This window comes from Rana temporaria, chromosome 13 (genome assembly GCF_905171775.1).
Source record: "Rana temporaria chromosome 13, aRanTem1.1, whole genome shotgun sequence".
Lineage (NCBI taxonomy): Eukaryota > Metazoa > Chordata > Amphibia > Anura > Ranidae > Rana > Rana temporaria.
In genome coordinates this window covers 78267271-78288819 of record NC_053501.1, presented here as the reverse complement: position 1 = coordinate 78288819, position 21549 = coordinate 78267271, and the positions used below count along the sequence as shown (strand labels likewise).

General features: G+C 43.3%; 1 protein-coding gene across 2 annotated transcripts in view; it reads left to right on the top strand.

The window, feature by feature from the left end:
- The window catches only part of ZFYVE26 (zinc finger FYVE-type containing 26), a 499004-nt gene that overhangs the window by 319090 nt on the left and 158365 nt on the right, over window positions 1-21549 (top strand). For both annotated transcript variants that reach the window (XM_040332529.1, XM_040332530.1), the window contains exon 27: window positions 3990-4027. In XM_040332529.1, coding sequence (XP_040188463.1) covers window positions 3990-4027 — 38 coding nt within the window. The remainder of the gene's footprint in view (window positions 1-3989; window positions 4028-21549) is intronic.

The following is a 21549-nucleotide window of genomic DNA, read 5'->3' as shown; positions in this document are numbered from 1 at the left end:
CAAAAAAAAATTTTTTTTAAAGCGCCCCGTCCCGACGAGCTCGTGCGCAGAAGCGAACGCATACGCGAGTAGCGCCCGCATATGAAAACGGTGTTCAAATCACACAAGTGAGGTATCGCCGCGATCGTTAGAGCGAGAGCAATAATTATAGCCCTAGAGCTACTCTGTAGCTCAAAAAATGCAATCTCTAGAATTTTTTAAACATCGCCTATCGAGATTTTTAAGGGTAAAAGTTTGACGCCATGCCACGAGCGGGCGCAATTTTTAAGCGTGACATGTTGGGCATCATTTTACTCGGCGTAACATTATCTTTCACAATATATAAAAACATTGTGCCAAATTTATTGTTGTCTTATTTTTTAATTCAAAAAAGTGAATTTTTTCCAAAAAAAGTGCGCTTGTAAGACCGCTGCGCAAATACGGTGTGACAAAAAGTATTGGAATGACCACTATTTTATTCTCTAGGGTGTTAGAAAAAAATATATATAATGTTTGGGGGTTTTAAGTAATTTTCTAGCAGAAAAAACTGTTTTAGTCTTGCAAACACCAAATCTGAAAAACACCTAAGGTCTGGAAGTGGATAACCGATGGCGCCCACACGCGATCGGTTTTGACCGATGAAAACGGTCCATCAGACCATTCTGTGTGTACGCGGCATAAATCAACTGGTCTTTCAATCATACCAACTTTGGAGGCTATACAATAAGAAACGTAATCTTGACTCTACCACTTTCCCACACGCTTCTTGCATAGGAGAGCCCAAATTCTCACCACACTATCATGAAAATTGGGAATTCACATGGTGGATTGACAATAACCTGACATCCCTTTCAAAAAACTCCTTGATTACTTCATTCTCCGCATTAAAAACGAGATTTCAGATTCCCAATAATGAACTCAGAAGAATCTAAGAACACCTAGAGGCTCCGGGTTGATCTATGAGATATAAATAAATCTGATTAACATTGATTTGCAAGAAAAACTCCCCTATATGCACAAATGGGAACTAAGTGTGATATATAATTGTCAACTGAAATCTGGGACGAATGTATTGACAACCTCCACAAATGCACAAGATCACTCACTATTAGAGAGACCGCAATAAAGTTGTTTACAAGATGGTATTATATGCCCACAAAACACCATGCCATTTTCCCTTCACTACCTCAGACATGCTTTAGATGCACAGCTATAGGCTCATTTCCACATATGTTCTGGGAATGTCAGAAAGTTTAACAAATATGGAAACAATTAGAAAACTTTGCATCCAAAATTGTGAACAATATCTTACATCTTACTCTTTCTAACTGTGTATTATTCTCCCCCATCATAGGACTATCCCTCCATCATATGAGACTTGTCCACACAATATGTGTTTCTATACATTGGCTAATTGCTTATCACTGGAAATCTCCCTCAGTACCTCTAGCCCAATTGAAAGTTAGAATAAACAATATTAATTTTATGGAAAAAATAGTTCATACCTTACATAATAAAAATCACATATATGATAAAAAATGGGACCCCTGGTTCACACATTCTGAACACTTTTTAAACCCTGAATAAATAATACTTATCATGGAATGTCATATAGTGCAATATGTAAATCACTAGATACGCCTATTCACGAACGTACGCCCGGCCGACGCAGTACAGATACGCCATTTACGTAACGCATTATCAGGCCTAAAGTTATTCCATCAAATAGCTGGAATAGTAATGTTAAGTATGGCCGCCGTTCCTGCGTTGAAATTCGAAAATTTTACGTCGTTTGCGTAAGTCGTCCGTGAATAGGGATTTACGTCATTTACGTCCACGTCGAAACCAATAGGACCATGCGGCGTACTTTGCCGCAATGCACACTGGGATATGTACACGGACGGCAAATGCGCCGTTCGTAAATTACGTCAATCACCTATGGTCACCCCCCATTACCATAAAACACGCCCCCTCAGCTAAATTTGAATTAGGCGCGCTAACGCCCGCCCGATTTACGCTACGCCGCCGTAACTTAGCAGGCAAGTACTTTGTGAATCATGTACTTGCCTCGCTAACTTACGGCGGCGTAGTGTAAACACGATACACTACGCCGCCGCAACGCTACGCCTGCCTACCTGAATCTAGCTATAAGTCTACAGTATGCCCCCCTACCCAACCAGCAGATAGACGCCAAGCCCTCCTAGACCCATGAGGCCCCAATTGTAAGTTGATCTGTAATGGGGTGTGATCTGATGCACCCCAGAAAGATATGTGGTCTCAGATGCAAGGGGCAAAAGGTCCGCATTGGCAAATGCCATATCGATTTCGGAGGAGGAAGCATGTACCAAGGACAGATATGAATTGCATCTCTCTGCGGGATGCTTCCACCTCCATAACTCAACAAGGCCCGCAGCCTCAGCCCAATGTAATGCCTCAAGATTAGGGGCCCTATGTGGATTTGACATGTCCAATGTATAATCTTAGATATTATCTCTTTGTGGGGAAAAAAAAAAGATATTATTCAAATCCCAAGCCACCAGTAACTTAAAGGGGACATGTGGTGCAAGCTTCTCCAATACCTCATAAGGAATGTTCCCAGCAAAAGAAGGAGGAATCTATATATTCACCAGAGCCAAGCGATGGGAGTAAACATCAATTATTACCCCTAAATAGCACCCTCCAGGATCAGTAATTACTGTCTCTATAGAGCAAGGTAACGATCTATGAAATAATATGGACACACCTCTAGCATATGAAGAGAATGTGGCATGTATAGCTCTGTGCATCCAAGGATGTTTTCATAGCCAAAATCTTACTCCCCAGCATATGGGTTTCTTGCAAGATCATGATGTGAGGATGGCGGGCTTTTAAGTATTTGAGCACCAGGGCTCTCTTAAATTTAGAATTTAGTCCCCTGACATTTCAGGAGATAACTCTAACATCTACTGACATGACTGTAATTTTCATAACGGCCACAAGATAGAAGCCTAGGATCAAACATAAGATCCAGAGTCACACAGAGCCATACATCTTGCTGAAGAATACAAGTAAACCAACAACACACATAACATTGCAATACAGCTTTTGTCTGGATGCCCCCCCATAACCAGGGAGGAACTTGAGATGACGCCACACACCCAAAGGTATAGAAAAATGAAAAAATAATTTCCGGTAGGGAAAAACTGGGTGATTGGAGGAGGGAAATTCAAGTCCAATCATGCAAGTACAGTTCTTGAACACGCAATAACTTGCCCCCCCACCAGTCCCGCTAACCTGGAGTGTGGCGATCATTTGCTCTGACACATCTGACAGCAGCTTTACAGGTACGTATAGGAGGTATTCTAATTTGTTGGCACTGACCAATCAAAGCCAGCATAGGTTGTCCTGTCAGCGCTGGAGAAGAGGAGAGAAATTTGTATGGATTTCAAATCCCTGGACCCGTAAAGCGGCTATACGATGTGTCAGAACAGGAGAGTGCAGGACTCCAGGTCAGTGAGACTGGGTGTGATGGGGAGGGGGTCCAGTGTAAGTTCACCTTACAGTTCAGATTTTATGTAAAGGTGAACTTACACTTTAAGTTTGAAGGTGTTGTTATTTAACATACTGATGAATGTTTCAAAAGATTCAACTGTGTGTGTGTCCAAGTGAAAAAAAAAGGCATCTATATATCTGTACCAGCAAAATGCATGATCAAGATATGCACTTAGTGTTTCATCAGAAAATATTTTCTGTTCCCACCCCCCAAGGTACAGGTTGGTGTAGGCCGGAGCACAACATGTGCCCATGGCCACGCCCTGTACCTGGAGGTAGTGGGACCCATCAAAGTGAACCAATTGTGTATCAGAATGAACAGAATCAATTTCAGTATAAATATGTTGAATTCCCTGTTGCATAAGAAAGGTGTGAATTGTCCTGACACCCTTTCAGATGTTACTGAAAATTAAAAAAAATTATATTTAATATTGTAATATAAAACTTGTCAAACTTTTATTTATTTTGATTTTTTTTAGTGATTCCAAAACAGAGGAAGACTTGGAGTACATGGAAGGTAACCATTTTCTGTAAATTAAAAATGTATTTTCATGTGTTATGCAAATATTGAGTCATCCTGGAGTATGCTGAATTTCTAACCGTATCCATTGACTAAATACTGTATTAAACTGTAAGGATAAATACACAGAAATGTTAAAGGGACACGAAAGGTTCCAGTTTAAAAACAAAAAAACAAACATGTTATACTTACCTCCACTGTGCAGCTCGTTTTGCACACAGTGACCCCGATCCTAGTCTTCTGGGGTCCCTCGGCGGCTGTTTCGGCTACTCCCCACAAGAAGTAACCCCCTTCGTGGGAGCTCTCTCCCATGGGGGTTAGTTGTTGCGGGTGCAATCCCGTGATACAGCCGGCAGTTATAGCCGCAGACTGTACCACTGGGCCCCGCCCCCCGGCACACCGCGCCATTGGATGTGATTGACAGCAGCGCAAGTCAATAGCTGCGCTGCTATCAATCCATCTTATCGAGTTAATCAACGGCCAGACTGAGTGGAGAAGAGGATGTCTGGGGCGAGCGCAGCAGGTGAACGGGCTCAGGTAAGTAAAATGGGGGGGCTGGGGGGACTGTCATTGCCAGTTTTCTTTTTCACCTTAATGTATAGGATGCATTAAGGTGAAAAAAATGAACCTTTACAACCCTTTTAACACAAAAGGCTTTATACTGTGCTAAAAATCATAGAATTCATTCAGATGAGTCCTCTTTACCATTCCTTTGTAGACATTTACATTTACAGGATGTACCCTGGAGTTGCCAGGGGATTATGATTGCTTAACAGGGCATTATATTTTTGGCTTGAGGTGCACATTCACGCTGGCTTCCCACTGTGCAAAGTTGCGCTGCACTTTGACCTGTAGCCTTCAGGGAACTGTGACGTGTGGGTGGGGAGCTTGTGGTGGAATTGCTTAGGCGATTCCAGCAGAAGTGCAAAATTATTCAGCCCCTTTACTTTCAGTGCAGCAAACTCTCTCCAGAAGTTCAGTGAGGATCTCTGAATGATCCAATGTTGACCTAAATGACTAATGATGATAAATAGAATCCACCTGTGTGTAATCAAGTCTCCGTATAAATGCACCTGCACTGTGATAGTCTCAGAGGTCTGTTTAAAGCGCAGAGAGCATCGTGAAGAACAAGGAACACACCAGGCAGGTCCTAGATACTGTTGTGGAGAAGTTTAAAGCTGGATTTGGATACAAAAAATTTCCCAAGCTTTAAACATCCCAACGAGCACTGTGCAAGCGATAATATTGAAATGGAAGGAGTATCAGACCACTGCAAATCTACGAAGACCTGGCCGTCCCTCTAAACTTTCAGCTCATACAAGACAGATCAGAGATGCAGCCAAGAGGCCCATGATCACTCTGGATGAACTGCAGAGATCTACAGCTGAGGTGGGAGACTCTGTCCATAGGACAACAATCAGTCGTGTACTGCACAAATCTGGCCTTTATGGAAGAGTGGCAAGAAGAAAGCCATTTCTTAAAGATATCCATAAAAAGTGTTGTTTAAAGTTTGCCACAAGCCACCTGGGAGACACACCAAACATGTGGAAGAAGGTGCTCTGGTCAGATGAAACCAAAATCGAACTTTTTGGCAACAATGCAAAATGTTATGTTTGGCGTAAAAGCAACACAGCTCATCACCCTGAACACACCATCCCCACTGTCAAACATGGTGGTGGCAGCATCATGGTTTGGGCCTGCTTTTCTTCAGCAGGGACAGGGAAGATGGTTAAAATTGATGGGAAGATGGATGGAGCCAAATACAGGACTGGAGTCTGCAAAAGACCTGAGACTGGGACGGAGATTTGTCTTCCAACAAGACAATGATCCAAAACATAAAGCAAAATCTACAATGGAATGGTTCACAAATAAACATATCCAGGTGTTAGAATGGCCAAGTCAAAGTCCAGACCTGAATCCAATCGAGAATCTGTGGAAAGAAATAAAAACTGCTGTTCACAAACGCTCTCCATCCAACCTCACTGAGCTTGAGCGGTTTTGCAAGGAGGAATGGGCAAAAATTTCAGTCTCTCGATGTGCAAAACTGATGGAGACATACCCCAAGCGACTTACAGCTGTAATCACAGCAAAAGGTGGAGCTACAAAGTATTAAGGGGGCTGAATAATTTTGCCCGCCCAATTTTTCAGTTTTTTATTTGTTAAAAAAGTTTGAAATATCCAATACATTTCGTTCCACTTCATGATTGTGTCCCACTTGTTGTTTCTTCCAAAAAAATTACAGTTTTATATCTTTATGTTTGAAGCCTGAAATGTGGCAAAAGGTCGCAAAGTTCAAGGGGGCCGAATACTTTCGCAAGGCACTGTATATCACCACTGTGCTCACAGAACTCTCATCTCATTTACACTTGTATCAAGGCATGTATCAATCATCCTCCAAAGTATGTAGGTCTTCCTGTGTTCTTTTTCCACTAGGGACCCTCCAGGAATTTCTATCAGTATTTTGGTATAGTGGGTGGGTTCTCCATTAAGATGCTCTTGTATGTCTGCTCCGAGTAAACGTACCATAGTGTAGAATTATTAAAGCGGAGGTCCACCCTAAAAAAAAAAAAAAAAAAGCCAAAACGCTGCATTTTGCGGGAAAAAAGTCCCTGACCCTTTCCAAAAAGCAGAGGCACAAAAATGCATTGATGTGAACATGTTCCATAGGAGCCCATGTTAAAAAAAATGTCCTGCATTTCTGCAAAATGCATCAAAAAACGTATTGGTGTGAATATAGCCTTAATGGATTTGTGGGAGGAAATCCATTACGTTTTACATCTTGATCCATCTTAATGGATTTGTGGGAGGAAGGACAAGTTGGAAGGTTTACATTTACATCTTGATCAGTTTTCCACTCCAGATGTCCTACACCAAAATCGACTTTTTTCCCTTCCTCATTCAAGGGACATTTTTTAAAAAACAATTATTAGTCAACATATAGAGATCTTCTAGCATTATGTAATTCTAGTACCAAATACAATTACAACATATTGGTTTCTGAGCACAATGCACTGAAGGATTATGTCAGGGCTGGGCTGCTAGCAGCTCCCTTCTCCGTGCTCAGGCTGCTCAGCTGTATATTTGTCAGCAATCATTGATCCTCCAGTGGCTCACCTGGTTATCATTACCTGCTCATCAGTCCCGCCAACAGCCAGCCCTTTCTGGCTATTTAAACTGCCTTCGCCTTGGTCAAATATATCTGGAGATTCTCTGCTGTGCTCCTGTTAAAAACTTTGCTGGGCTGATGTCCCTTCTGGTTCCTTATCCTGTTTTGCTGCCTCTGACTATGCTTATTTCTGTTTTCCTGATTTACTGGCTTGTCTGACTACCCGCTTTGGCTTCCGATGCCTGGTTTTGACTATGTTTACTGTTCTGTACCATTTTTACCATTTTATTAAAAGGTGTGATTTTTTTTTACTGCATTTTCTTTATCAAGCAAGCGGACAAGGTGTGGAAGCCTCATCATTCAGAATAGAACTGACTAACTGGACGAGTCTCACTGCCTTTTGTCAGATAGCACTGGTGACCCTCTGCCTGACTACCAAAGGGCCTTAAAGCAGTTGGCGGAAGAAGCTTTTAGGGATGGGGTGCTAGACAAGAGAGAGAAACAATTTTCATTGCCCTCAGTGTGTATTATCTACCCAAAATATATAACAGTTTGTCCTTCAGGTAGGCAGGTCGTAGCACATTTTCTGTCCATTATTAGAGACTAGTAGGCCTCCCAGTGCTCCACTAAATAGCGACTGTCCGATATTTCTCCCGGACAGTCCTAGGCAACGCAAGTCATGCTGGGCTGCTGATAATCTTCAGGGAGGTCCAGCACCAACTCGGAAGTCCAGGATGTCTTTCAGCCGCCACTCCCCGTCGCTCCCAATGTCTGTGTCTCTGTACGTTTTTTGATAGAGCAACCCCACGCCACCATAGCCAACGCCTTCTGCCGGGCTGCCATCTGCTGTACCTGGCCACAGTTGAGACACGGACTACTGGAGGGCTCTGTAGCGAGTGTCCAGCCTCATATTCAAGACCTCATCTGGAATATGCAGTTCAGTTTTGGGCACCAGTTCACAAAAAGGATATTGGAGAACTGGAGAAACTGCAGAGAAGGGCAACCAAACTGATAAGCGTAATGGAGGAGCTCAGCTATGAGGAAAGACTAGAAGAACTAAATGTATTCACTCTTGAGAAGAGGAGATTAAGGGGGGATATAATCAACATGTACAAATATATAAGGGGTCCATATAGTGAACTTGGTGTTGAGTTATTCACTTTACGGTCGACACTGAAGACAAGGGGGCACTCTTTACGTCTAGAGGAAAATACGGAAAGGTTTCTTCACAGTAAGAGCTGTGAAAATGTGGAACAGACTCCCTCCAGAGGTGGTTCTGGCCAGCTCCGTAGATTGCTTTAAGAAAAGCCTGGATTCTTTCCTAAATGTACAGAATATAACTGAGTACTAAGATTTGTAGGTAAAGTTGATCCAGGGTAAATCCGATTGCCTCTCGGGGGATCAGGAAGGAATTTTTTCCCCTGATGTAGCAAATTGGATCATGCTCTGCTGGGGGTTTTTTGCCTCCTGGATCAACTGTGGGTATGGAGTTGGGTGTATGGGATAGTACTGTGTTTTTTATTTTGTTTGTTTATTTTTTTGTGGTTGAACTGGATGGACTTGTGTCTTTTTTCAACCTGACTAACTATGTAACTATATCCTCCCAGGCCAATTTTTATCTAAGTTTTATCTTTGCTAATGTTTTAATAAATGAAATTACGCTATGGATGTTTCCATTGTTATTTCATATCCGTCCGAGACCTTTAAGGAGGAAGTGGCCTAATATCTCCATTTCAGCCTATGTGAGCAGGCGTTATTCTGCATAAGCTCTCATTGACTCTCTGTTTGAGTAAAGGAGTCAATGTGCTCTGGTAAGCAGATTACTTATCCAGTCACTTTGGGTGTCTATTCAAGTTTGGTGAAGGATCACTCCTCTATCAGTATATCACAGCAAGCACGGAATGGACGTTTGGTGTTTTATGGACTTTGATTTATTATCATAATATTTTTTTGTGCTTAAGATTGGGACTGAATATTATTTGCACTAATTGATATTTCACAATATTTTTTAATCATATGTTTGATAATGTTTTGTGCACATTTGTTTATTTGATAAGGATTAGTGACTTCAGGAGTGCAGTCCTATGATTTTCATTGTTATTTTTATTACTTATTAGCACCCCCTATCTTTTACCCATATAACTAGGAGCATTCACTCTTTGAGGGGAGCAGCTTATTTTATTTACTACTATATATTTATTCACTTGGCTCAGAGTTTTCACCCTTTTCCCCTCAGGAACACCTCTTGCTCATGGTACTGCGTCCAGTAGATCTCTGGAGGAGGGAAGGATCTTCCTCTGATGGTGCCGCTCATTGCTTAGCGTCTCTTGCCAGAGTTGCAGGCGGATCACATCCCCCCAGCCGAGCATGGTGCGCTCCGTCACTGGTCCCCGATGTAGCTTCCACATGCCTTGCAGTCTCCTCCCGAACTCCGCTCTTGTGATGGCCGGTCCCAGTATTGCTCCTCAGAGGCTGCCTGGATCTTGGATCCTGGTAGTGGTTTGGATGTCCTGGACTGCAGGAAACATCCCACTGCTGCCACCATTGTGACGGATCTCGGATACCCTGGCTGGACACCTCCACCAGACCTGTGTCTCCTGTCCTCCAAGCACACCCCCACAGCCTGCAGACTCGCCATAACCAGCCCTTAACACCACAATCACAAGGCAAACCACACAGGTGTTGAGGGTTAAACATGGAGAGCATAAAACTGTTAGGTACAAAACATACACTTTTAAACAGTTAGGGACACTCCCCTTAGCCTTGTCATAGAGGGAGTAGGGGACAAGTAAGAACCAATGGAAACTCGACACTTGTATATTCAAACTACAGTTGAAACATACCAAGGGGTTATGATAAGCAGGCAGCCCCTCCTTACACATCCCCCCACTGGGATGTCTCTCCACACCTTTTGTCTATGTGGCATGACCTAACATAATTTAACACAGTAACAGGGGGGGATAGGGAGAAGGGATGCAACTTGCATAGAGACCTCCGTACATAATCCCAATGCCTATTTGTCCCCAAGTCTCCCATTCTCTGTTGGGCCATAGTCTTTGGGTAGGAGGCCAGCCCACACACCCTCCAAAATACACAGTGACAGTGGGTTCTGTCACATGGCTGACCTTTTAACTGGGTCTCTCATGCCTCAGACATTCCATGTGAGGAACTTCAAGGTGGCCCTAGGACAAGAGTAGGAATTTGAGGACCTCCAGTGTTTAGAGTCCCCCCAATATCTATCATAAGTGTATACAACCTGAGAAGGAATAGTTCCCAACAACATAGTAACTCTGTCATTGTAGCACACATATGTAGCCTGAACATAATATATTGACGTGTCTCTTACTAACAGAACTTAGATCCCCCCTCCCGGCCCTGCACTTTTCCCAACTGGTGAAGCATTTACCCCTAACTACTAATGTGGATCAAGCATTGTCCAACCTGTGAAGGGAATGTTAAAAAACAATAATTGACATAGGATAGCTGCTGGTGTACTTGGGGTGTATAAGGAAAAAAGGGATATTTGCATCATGGCAGCGTCCATTCTGTTCCAGCTCAGGTGGCATATTGTGGTGGGTGGGGACGAAACTTTGCTGTGTAACGTAACACATTACAGGACTGTGCTCACTTTGCATAGTGTAAGAGAACTACTAATTTTTGCCGATGCGTGCTCATGCACATGTGCGCACGGGCACCCACAGTTGCCTGGGCGCACCAATGCGCGGCAGACGCTGTGAGCGCATCCTAGCACTAATTGGCGCCAGACGGCTTATTTAAGAAAGTGCCTTAACCCCTGACTCTTGCTGACCGGTCTTCAGCTGTGTCCTGATCCTCTAAACCTTGCTTGTTACCTGCTTGATACCCGTTACTGATCCCTGGTTCATCTGATTCTGCTTCTGGACTCTGGTATACTTGATTACTGGTACCAGACTCCGGCCTTTACCTGACCTCGCTCCTGCTTATGCCTTGTACTTTGCAGTCCGCCTGTTACCGAACCCGGCTATCTCCGCGACTCTGCTTCCATCATCTGCCCGGCTCCAACACTGCCTCTGGTGACCTGTGCTGGCTCTCTTTCATCGCAGTTCTCCTGAGTCCAGTGCTCTTCTGTCTCCTGACCACAGGAAGTACTGACAAGCCACCAAGCCTGAACCTGCAAGTTGGTTGGAGTTCCTCCTTAATCTCTGCTGATCTTCTGAGTTCCATCCCAGTTCTTCACCTGCTGTCCTGCTGCTGCCACCGAGCCTACAACTCCCACCGCAATTTCTACAAGCAACATTCCCAGGCACTCGTGTTCCTCCTGTCCATAGCCACCATCTGTTCCACCTTCAGTGGGGCTTGGGTAGGAGATACAAGGAAGGCCAACCTCGTCATATCAGACTGCTACCAGGTACGTGACATATAGTGAGCATTCTAGTGGATTATGCTCCGCCGGGAAAAGCTGATAGATAAAGAGCTGTCTATGAAAGGGTAGTGAAAACATACTGACCCTGTGGTGGGTATGAAGGTTAGAAGTCATCTTCCGTAAAGGAGACTTGGGGAGGTGTGTGTTAATCAGACTAGGTATGTGGCTGATCTGTTGATATGCAGATGAAGCAACAGACATTTCTGAGTCTCAGGGGTGGAGATAGCAAACAGCTATGTCACGGAGCAGTCTGCAAACCTGTTGCTGCTCAAGGGGGTGATTGGGAAAAGTAATTTGCAGAGGTAAAGATATGTGGGTAGAAAAGGGTGAATCGCTTAATTACTTATCTGTGCTCTTCCCTCTGTTCAAGCCACGCAATGGCTGCATCAGAATCCTCAAAGAAATATGCTCTGTCTTCTCCCTCTATGCGGAGACAGGCAGGGAATAGTATTGCATATTTTATATGCTTAATGCAGAGGTCTTTTGGCTTCTGTGAAGGTTTTGCGTCGGCGCTGTACTTCTGCAGAGAGGTCTGGAAAGGCAGCTACCATCTTGTTCCCAAAAGGAATATATTTTTCTCTTTGCTCAATCGTAATATCTCTGTCCCTGACATGTGGTGCGCTCGTTCATCAACAAATGTGGGAGGAGAACGCCTCTTTGCCATAGGTGGTGCATAGCAACCATTCCAGGAATGTGGGGAGGTCTTTCCCCTCTACCCCCTCTGGCAGGCTGATAAATCTGAGGTTGCAATGGCGGAGTCTGTTCTCAATGTCATCTTGTTTCTGCAGGAGTTGATTGACCTGCAGCTGCATGGCATCTGTGGAATTCTGGAAGGGGGGAAGGTCATCCATGTTGCTCAGGCGGATCTCCGCATCTGTAACCCTCTCCCTTAGCTTCTGAAAATCTTGTCTCACTTAGGAGATATCTACTTTTACCTCCTCAATCCTGGCTGTAAGGGTTGTTTAACAGGCTGTGTTGGCTGCGGTGATGGCCTCCAGCACCTTCGCTTTGTCAGCTCCCATGGTTGTTTCCTCCCCTGGCGTAGTACCGCCATCTTGTCCCTGGGGGTTCTTATCTTGCCGGCAATATTTATCTAATTTAGCCACCGTATCCATAGTTTTTTTCAGCAGGGACAGGATTTCCAGAGATTCTTGATGTGGCGGCAGCCGTACATGGGCTTCGGGCAGTGAGTAGGGTCACAGGATATGGGGTATAGGTTCCTCGGCTGGTGGTGCTCAGGTCCCTAGCATCCTAACATTTTTAAGGACGCGGCGTCCAGCTTTCCAGCCCACTCCTTGACAACCAGCCATATGGAGTTTGTTATGGAGAAAAAGAAAAATTCAAAACACAAGTAAAAACGCTTGCATTTTTGGTGGGGGTTCATTGAAGTCTATTACACACAAAACGCAATCTGCTGTGGGGGAAAAAAGTCCCTGACCCTTAACAAAAACGAATCGGCTGAAAAACAGATGTGAACGTGTACCATAGGAAACCATGGCCTGTAGAGCATTTCTGCAAACTAAAAAACACACTAAAAACAATATAGGTGTGAACCAAGGGTAAAAGAACCCGCACCCTAAAAAATATGATCGCACCCAGCAAATTGAAGTCCTCTAGGGACAAAAGGTTTATGGACATACATTCTTACTTTGATAAATAGGACTGGGATATTCCAATGCAGAAAGAGAGGTTGTCCCACCTGTCAATTTATTAATCACAGCCAGTCCTCCTTCACTGACAGAACATGAAATGTTGTTAACATCAAGCAGTCCATTACTTGTTCCTCAGAGAATGTGATCTATATGTTACATTATCCTTGTAATCTTTTGAGCCACACAAAATGCACACTACATAAGCAAACTGGGGACTATGTCGCCCAAAGGGGCAAAACAAGGAATTGGAGGTACATAGTGTTATGTGAGCACCTTGAACTCCTCCCGTTCTCTCTCTGTCTTTTTTTTCCCACTTTTCCTGTTCATGCCCTCCTTTTATACAAACAAGTAGTTTTTTTTTTTTTTTAACCCTTTCTTGACAAAACTTAAAATCCATATTTTTTGCTAGAAAATTACTTAGAACCCCCAAATATTTTATATATATATATATATATATATATATATATATATATAATATTTTAGCAGAGAATCTAGAGAATAAAATGGCGATTGTTGCAATATTTTTTTTAAGAAATCCTGGACTGCCGCACTCCATTAAACAACGTCTTTATTGGATAAAATAATTCAAAACATGATCCAAAAACGGTGCAGTCAAAAATGGAGAGTGGAACACTAGGACAAAAAAAATGGCTAACATGTTTCACATCGTGAGATGCTTACTCATAGCATGTGAAACATGTTAGTAATTTTTTTGTCATTGTGTTTACTTTCTATTTTTGACTGCACTATTTTTGGATCATGTTTTGATTTGATTTTATCCAATAAAGACGTTGTTTATTGGAGTGCGGCAGTTCAGGGTTTCTTTCCAATCCCATGCATTTGTGCAGCACCTGTCGGCCTCAGTAGGGCAGGAGACACTCAAGGGATCAGCAGCATTTTCAGCGCGGTATCACCTCTTCAATATTTTATGTCACGCGGTATTTGTGCAGCGATGTTTTAAACACAACTTTTGGGAAAAAAATACACTTTCATGAATTAAAAAAAAAAATGAAAAAGTAAAGCTAGCCCAATTATTTTGTATAATGTGAAGGGTGATGTCACGCCGAGTAAATAGATACCAAACATATCACGCTTTATAATTGCACGCCCTCATGGAATGGCGACAAACAACGGCACCTAAAAATCTCCATGGGTGACACTTTAAAAAAATTTGACGGTTACCACTGCTCGCTTTGTACTCGGTCTAGCGAGAAGAGACCATATTAGCCTGGCCAGGAGATCACTTCATTGGCTCCCTATCGAGCAGAGAGTGATCTTTAAAACGCTCTGTATCTTCTTACGTGCATACTGGGGACAGGGTCCCAAGTACTTAAACAGCTTGGCGGTGCACTATGAACCCTCGCGCCCATTAAGATCCAAGACCCAACATTTAGCCACAGTCATTCCATCTAAACTTTCTTCCATGGGAGGCAAACGACTCCAGAGTAGGGGTGCCATGCTGTGGAATGCCCTCTCCTTGGAACTTAAGATGACACCTAACCTGCTCCTCTTCAGAAAAAAACTAAAGACGGAACTGTTCATCCAGGCCTATGGATAAATGTATATTCTTTTCCCTCTCACAGTCCGCCCCCTCATTGAAGGGGCCACTTGCCTCTCTAATAACTATGATGTCTTCTACCCCTCCTCTAGTATCCCCACTGTTCCTTTTTTCTTTTATATTTTTTCTCATACACTTCACGGCTCTTTCCTCTTGCTCCACTAAGGGCTGGATACCCTTTCCTTTCACCGCCCTCTCTTCTCTTTTCTCTCTCTTCTTCACCACGGATTGATTTGAAGTTACATCTCACCAGCGGCGCTTAGACGCTCACTTCACAGTGGGCATTTGGCGCCTAATTAAGCTCAAAAATCAATCAATCAATCAATCAGGTTAAAGTTACAGAGGTGGTCTAGTGCTAGAATTATTGTTCTTGCTCTGACGAACACGGCGATACCTCACGTGTGATTTGAACACCGTTTACATATACGGTCGCGACTTCCATATGTGTTTTCTTTGCTGCGGGGACGGGGGCACTTTAATTATTTTTTTATTATTTTTTATTTTATTTTGACATTATTAAAACGTGTTTAAAAAAAACTTTTATTGCTGTCACAAGCAATGTAAAAATCCCTTGTGACAGTAATAGGTGGTGACAGGTACTCTTTATAGAGGGATCGGGGGTCTAAAAGACCCCCGATACCTCCTTTACGCTTCAAAGTATTCAGATCGCCGTGTCCGGCGATTCTGAATTCTGTGTATTGTTTTAAATCCGGCGCCACTGGCAGCCGAGTAAACCGGAAGTGACGTTGTGGCGTTTCTTCCGTGTTTACATTCAGGAGACTGGCTGGAAGCCATTTACGGCTTCCTGCCAGTCTCTCTCTAGGCGCATCGTGGATCGGATCCCCCAGTGGAAAGGGAGGCCCGGTAAGAGCGGCAGGAGGGGGGGGATGTCCCCTCCTGCTCCTCCGGGGTAACAACCGATCGGCTTTTAGCCGCATTGGTTATCACCGGAAAGCCGATCGCCCACTCTAAACAATTATACTGGGATGATGCCTGCAGCTGCGAGCATCATCCCGGTATAACCCCTGAAAGCTGAGGATGCATATGTGCATACGCTCGGCGGCAAGGGGTTAAAGTTAATTTACTACAGGATGTTATTGTGAAGTAAGCAGAAAAAATTGAATTTCGTTTATTTTTTTGGTTTACCCATTCTTACAGAAATTATATGGGCAACAACAAATTAAAAAAAAAATTAACAGTGTGGCTTTTAATGGGTGCAATGGGCTTTGAATGGCTACTGAGGAGTTTTTATAGAAGCTTCCTTCAAATATCATGGGCTTGCTCTTGTGCCAAAATTTAATAAAAATAAAGATGATCTGTTGGGATATAGTTTGCATTTGAAACATAGTGGCTTTTGGAATTTTAGTTATTATAGCAAGGAATATTGTATCCCAGAGCACAACTACCAGGGTCCCAAAGGTTACACTTGTGACTGGACCCTAACATTCTGCCATTTTTGGGGTTTGCAAGATGTCAGAAAAGTCATACCTCCCAACTGTCAGATTTGTCGGGACTCTCCCAGGATGTCATTTTAAGTACCAGTGTCCTGGCGAATCGAGTCCCACAGCGGAGCCCAGTGCAGGAACAAGTTCTGGCACTTTGGGCCAGACCCGTTTACGTTACACCGCCGCAAATTTTCCGATTTAGTGCCCGATCCACAAAGCACTTACCTGGAAATTTGCGGCGGTGTATCGTAAACAGGTCCGGCGCAAGGCGGCCCAATTCAAATAGGGCGGGTACCATTTAAATTAGGCGCGCTCCCGTGCCGGACGTACTGTGCATACTCCTGTCGCAAATTTCCCGACGTGCTTTGCGCGAAATTACAACGCGCCAACGTTTTGTGAATCGCGACGTGAAAAAAAGACTTGCGCCGGGAAAAATATTTTTTTTTAAAAAAATACAAAAGCGACGCGGGTAAGACGGGCATACTTTAACATGGTGGAGTACTTTTACACAATGTTAAAGGTGCCCTATCTTTATGACGGAAATCTAACACTCGCGACGAAGTAACGACGGGAAAAATCTTCGTGGATCGCCGTAACTCCTAATTTGCATATCCGACGCTGTATTACGACGCAAACTCCCCCCAGCGGCGGCCGCGGTATTGCATCCTAAGATCCGACCGTGTAAAACAATTACACCTGTCGGATCTTCTGGCTATCTATGCGTAACTGATTCTATGAATCAGTCGCATAGATAGAACAACAGATACGATGGCGTATCAGGAGATACGCCGTTGTATCTGCTCTGTGAATCTGGCCCTTTATTCCACTGACTTGCCTGGCATGGGCACGCTAGTGACACCTGCTCCACACAAAATGAGATGTTTATTCCTCGAAGACATTCCAGATAAGCAGCCCGCAGTGAATTAGAAACAAACTACATTTTTTTAGGAGGAATTAATCATTTTGCGTCAAAATCAGTTTAGCTCAAATTCCAATCCACTAGTTGCAGTGCTGTGAAAAAGTATTTGCCCCTTCCTGATTTTTTTTTATTTTGCATATTTCTCACACTTAAATGATTCGGATCATCAAACAAATTTTATTATTACTCAAGGATAACCTGAGTAAATCCAAGATGCAGTTTTTCAATTTGTATTTCATTTATTAAGGGAAAAAAAGCTGTTCAAACCTGCCTGGCCCTATGTGAAAAAGTAATTTTCCCCTCTCATACTGAATTATGAATGAGCTGTGATTAACCACAATTTTTTGGAAAGCAGAGTTAAATTCCACTTGCCACACCCAGGCCTCATTACTGCCAGACCTGTTGAAGCAAGAAATCGCATAAATCGAAGCTGTCTGACAAAGTGAAGTACGCTAACATCACAAAAAGTAACACGTGCCATAATCTAGTCTTGGAAGGGTTTCAAATACATTTTTAAGGCTTTGGAACTGCATTGAACCACGGGTACAGCCATTTTCCACAAATTAAGATATTCTGGAACAGTGGTGAACCTTCCCAGGAGTGGCCAGCCTACAAAAATTACTCCAAGAGCATGACGACTCATCCAGGGGGTCATAAAAAAAACAGAACAGCATCTAAAGATCAGTTGCCTCAGGTAAGATCAATGTTCATGATTCAACAATAAGAAAGAGACTGGGCAAAAATTGCATCAGATTTCCAAGGCCAAAGCCACTGCTGACCAAAAAGGCTCAGCTCACATTTACCCCAAAAAATATTGATTATCCCCAAGACTTTTATGCAAATATTCTGTGGACTGATGAGACATTTTTTTTTTGGAAGGTGTGCATCACGTTACATCTGGCATAAAACTAATACAGCATTTCATAACAAAAACATCATACCAACAGTCAGACATGGTGGTAGCGTGATTTTCTGGGGCTGCTATGCAGCTTCAGGACCAGGACAACTTGCCATAATTGATGGAACCATGAATTCTGAGATCTACCAGAAAATCCTAAAGGAGAATATCCGGCCATCGGTTTGTGACCTCAAGCTCAAGTGCACTTGGGTTATGCAGCAGGACAATGATCCGAAACACAACAGCAAGTCCACCTCCAAATAGTTCAAACAAAGCAAAATTTAGTGCATGAATGCAAAATTTGCATACTATCAAACATATAAAAAAATGACATTGACGGTAAAGTGCTGCTAAAAATAGCAGCGCTTTACAGCCCACGCACCCACCGCCCCAGTGTGAAAGGGGCCTAAGTCATTCATGCACTGTGTCATATCACATTGGTTTCTTCAATATAGGGCGGCACTTGTTTAATATGCATGGTTTGCACTATGATATTCATACATTTTATATGTGTCATATCACATTGGTAATCTTAATATAGCACAGCATTTTATTTTTTATATATATATACACATATAATATTGTGATTGGTGCCAGCAGCTGTATCAATTAATTAGGTTCTGAGTCATTGGTTTGTTCGCAAGCTTATTCAGTTTAAAGCAAAATTTTGGTTTTGGAGTGGCCTAGTCACTGCTGTATCATGACCTTACACAGGCCGTTCATGCTGGATAATCCTCCTATAGTGTCATTTCCCAGTGTATCTCTCATACCAATCTGACCATGGTTTCCACCTCAGGCTATAGCTCCGTGAAGCTTGTCCTATGTGGAGGCAAATAGCAGTTCATATGTGGCGTGTGTGGGTAGTCATTATTACTTCTTGAACAGAAAGTGTTACATGATTTTTCCAGTGACGTGCTTGCACCAGTCTTGCACTCAGTAGGACATGGGTGGTTACCGTTCTAACCTCTGCTGGGAGTGATTTGATAGTTAGTTAGTAACAGAAGAGCCAGACCTGGTGATAGAGGTATTTTAATTTTTAAGATTCTTGTGAACAATCGAAACACTGCTGTCCAGTATTTAGTTATAGGTGGACAGGTCCATAATATATGGTATAGTGTTCCGACCTCCCCGCAGTTCCTCCAGCATATAGAGTGTGGGGCAAATTTTGCAATCCTGTATGGTCTCAAGTACCATCTAAGTGATATTTTTTGGGCTATTTCCCATATGTCAGGGGTGTCCAAACGTTTTTCAAAGAGGGCCAGATTTGATGAAGTGAAAATGCGTGAGGGCTGACCATTTTGGCTGAAATTCTTTGAACCATTAAAATTTGATCTAAGTGTGTTCGTCCGAGCACTAATACACTGCCCAACAATAATTCTCTTGCCTTTGTGGCTGTGTGCGGTTAAGAGATGAGCTTGGGCATGTTATTTGAATATAAATGTATATATATATATATATATATATATATAGATAGATATATATCTGTATATATGTAGATATATATACCTTTTGTGGCCCTAACGAATCCCAGAGCGTCAATCTGGACTAAGGATGGGCTTATTTGGATATACCGTATTTCTCAGTGTATAACACACACCATCACTTTAAAAGGGAAGTTTCAGAAAAATGCTTAATTTTAAATAAAGAGCTCTGAAGTAAAATTAGGGTCAGTGCCCATCAATGCAGCCTAATCAGTGCCTATCTACAGCCTCACCATTGCCACGAATACAGCTTCAACATTGCCATTAATGCAGACTCACTATTGCCATGAATGCAACCTCACCATTGCCATGAATGCAGCCTTGACCATTGCCGTGAATGAAGTCCCTGAATGCAGCCTCACCATTGCCATCAGTGCAGCCTGATCGATGCCCATCTGCAGCCTCGGAGGAGACAGGGAGGGGGGGGCGAGAAGAGCGCCAACAGATTTCATGGACCCAAGGGGTTAACCGCCCAGTTCAATACAGTTTAACTGTCCACTCGGATGCAGCTGGCTGCTGCGCAAATGCAATTAGAGGGTCACGTTTGTGGCAAAGAGGGCTTCCCCCCTACCGGGACTTGTGATTCCTGGGTATGCCTGCCAGGTTCAGGCGTGTGTCTTGGAGTTTTTTGCAGTGACCATTCTCCATTCTAACTCCACTGGTGGTACTTTTTAGGAGGATTGGAGTCTGATTCAGGAACAATGTGCAATTCCTTCAGTAAGGATATACCCTTTTCTAGCAATGTCACTACGTGTGTGTTCCCATCTTTAGTAATGGTGATATTTGTCGGGTACCCCCATCTGTAAGTTATCTGGTGGTTCCTGAGTGCCTTGGTGATGCTGGCCAAACATCTCAGTTTTTTCAAAGTATATTGTGACAGGTCCGCATAAAACTGCAGGTACTGGTATTGGGGTGGGATGCATTCCTTGGCATGCATGGCCGCCATTAGCTGCTCTTTGGCGTGGTAAAAATGTAATTTCAAAATCGCATCCATCGGTGTCTGATCAGGGAGGTTCGATGGTTTGGGGAGGTGATGGATCCTATCTATAGTAACATCCAGCACTGTCAGTTCAGGAAGGAGTTCGGTGAATAGGGTAGTAGCGTAGGCCCTCTAAACCGTAATACCTCTGATTTTCATATTATTCCTCCTGCTCCTGTCTTCCATATCTGCCATTTTTGCCTTAATACTATCCATCTCATCCACATTCCCCTCCTGGGCATCCACTAAGTCATTTATAGTGGATGCAAATTCCCCCATTTTACATTCAATGTGATCCACCCTTGATTCCACCTCCTGTATGTCCTAGTGAAACTTTTGCATGCAGGACATCATGTCAGCCTGTATTGTACTTTGCAATGAAAGCAACATGTCCTTCAGTACTATGTCCATGACAGGCTGATTTGTGGTTGGGAATTTCTCTATCCTGTCAGGTAGCTCCCTAGTGTCCTGCCCAGAATCAATCTCAGGCCCAGTCAGCGGACTGTATCCAGGGCCATCCATCCTGTATCTAGCCTTCGCAGAGCTGGCAGATTGAGGTGTGTTAGGGTGAGATTGGGGGCTCACAGGGGAACCACTGTTTGCTGTTATAGATGGAGGAGATTGGAGGGGAACGAGTGCTGTGGACCGTTGTAGAGGATGATCCGGCGCCATCTTGCCTACCTCGTTGCTGCCGATGGGTGAAGAACTCGGTCATTTTCTGTGGCTTTCTTTTGTCCTTCCATTGACTGGACATGATCATCCAGGTGTGGAGGGTGTCTTTCGCAGGCTGGGGTGTGTATCGATCCCCTGGGAAGCTGTTTCATGCCGCTGTACGTCCCGGTGTGTAGGAGCAACCATCACGGTTAGCCAAACCCCCCTATATTTTGTATTTACTCAGGTTATCTTTGTGTACTAATAAAAATTATTTGTTCTGGGTCATTTAAGTGTGACAAATATACAAAAGAAAAAAAAATCAGAAAGGGGGCAAATACTTTTTTACAGCATTGTATTGATGAGTGTGCAATAGGGCGTGGGAAAATAAGATGACCTTCCCAAAAATTCTCTTCTGATTCAGTGAT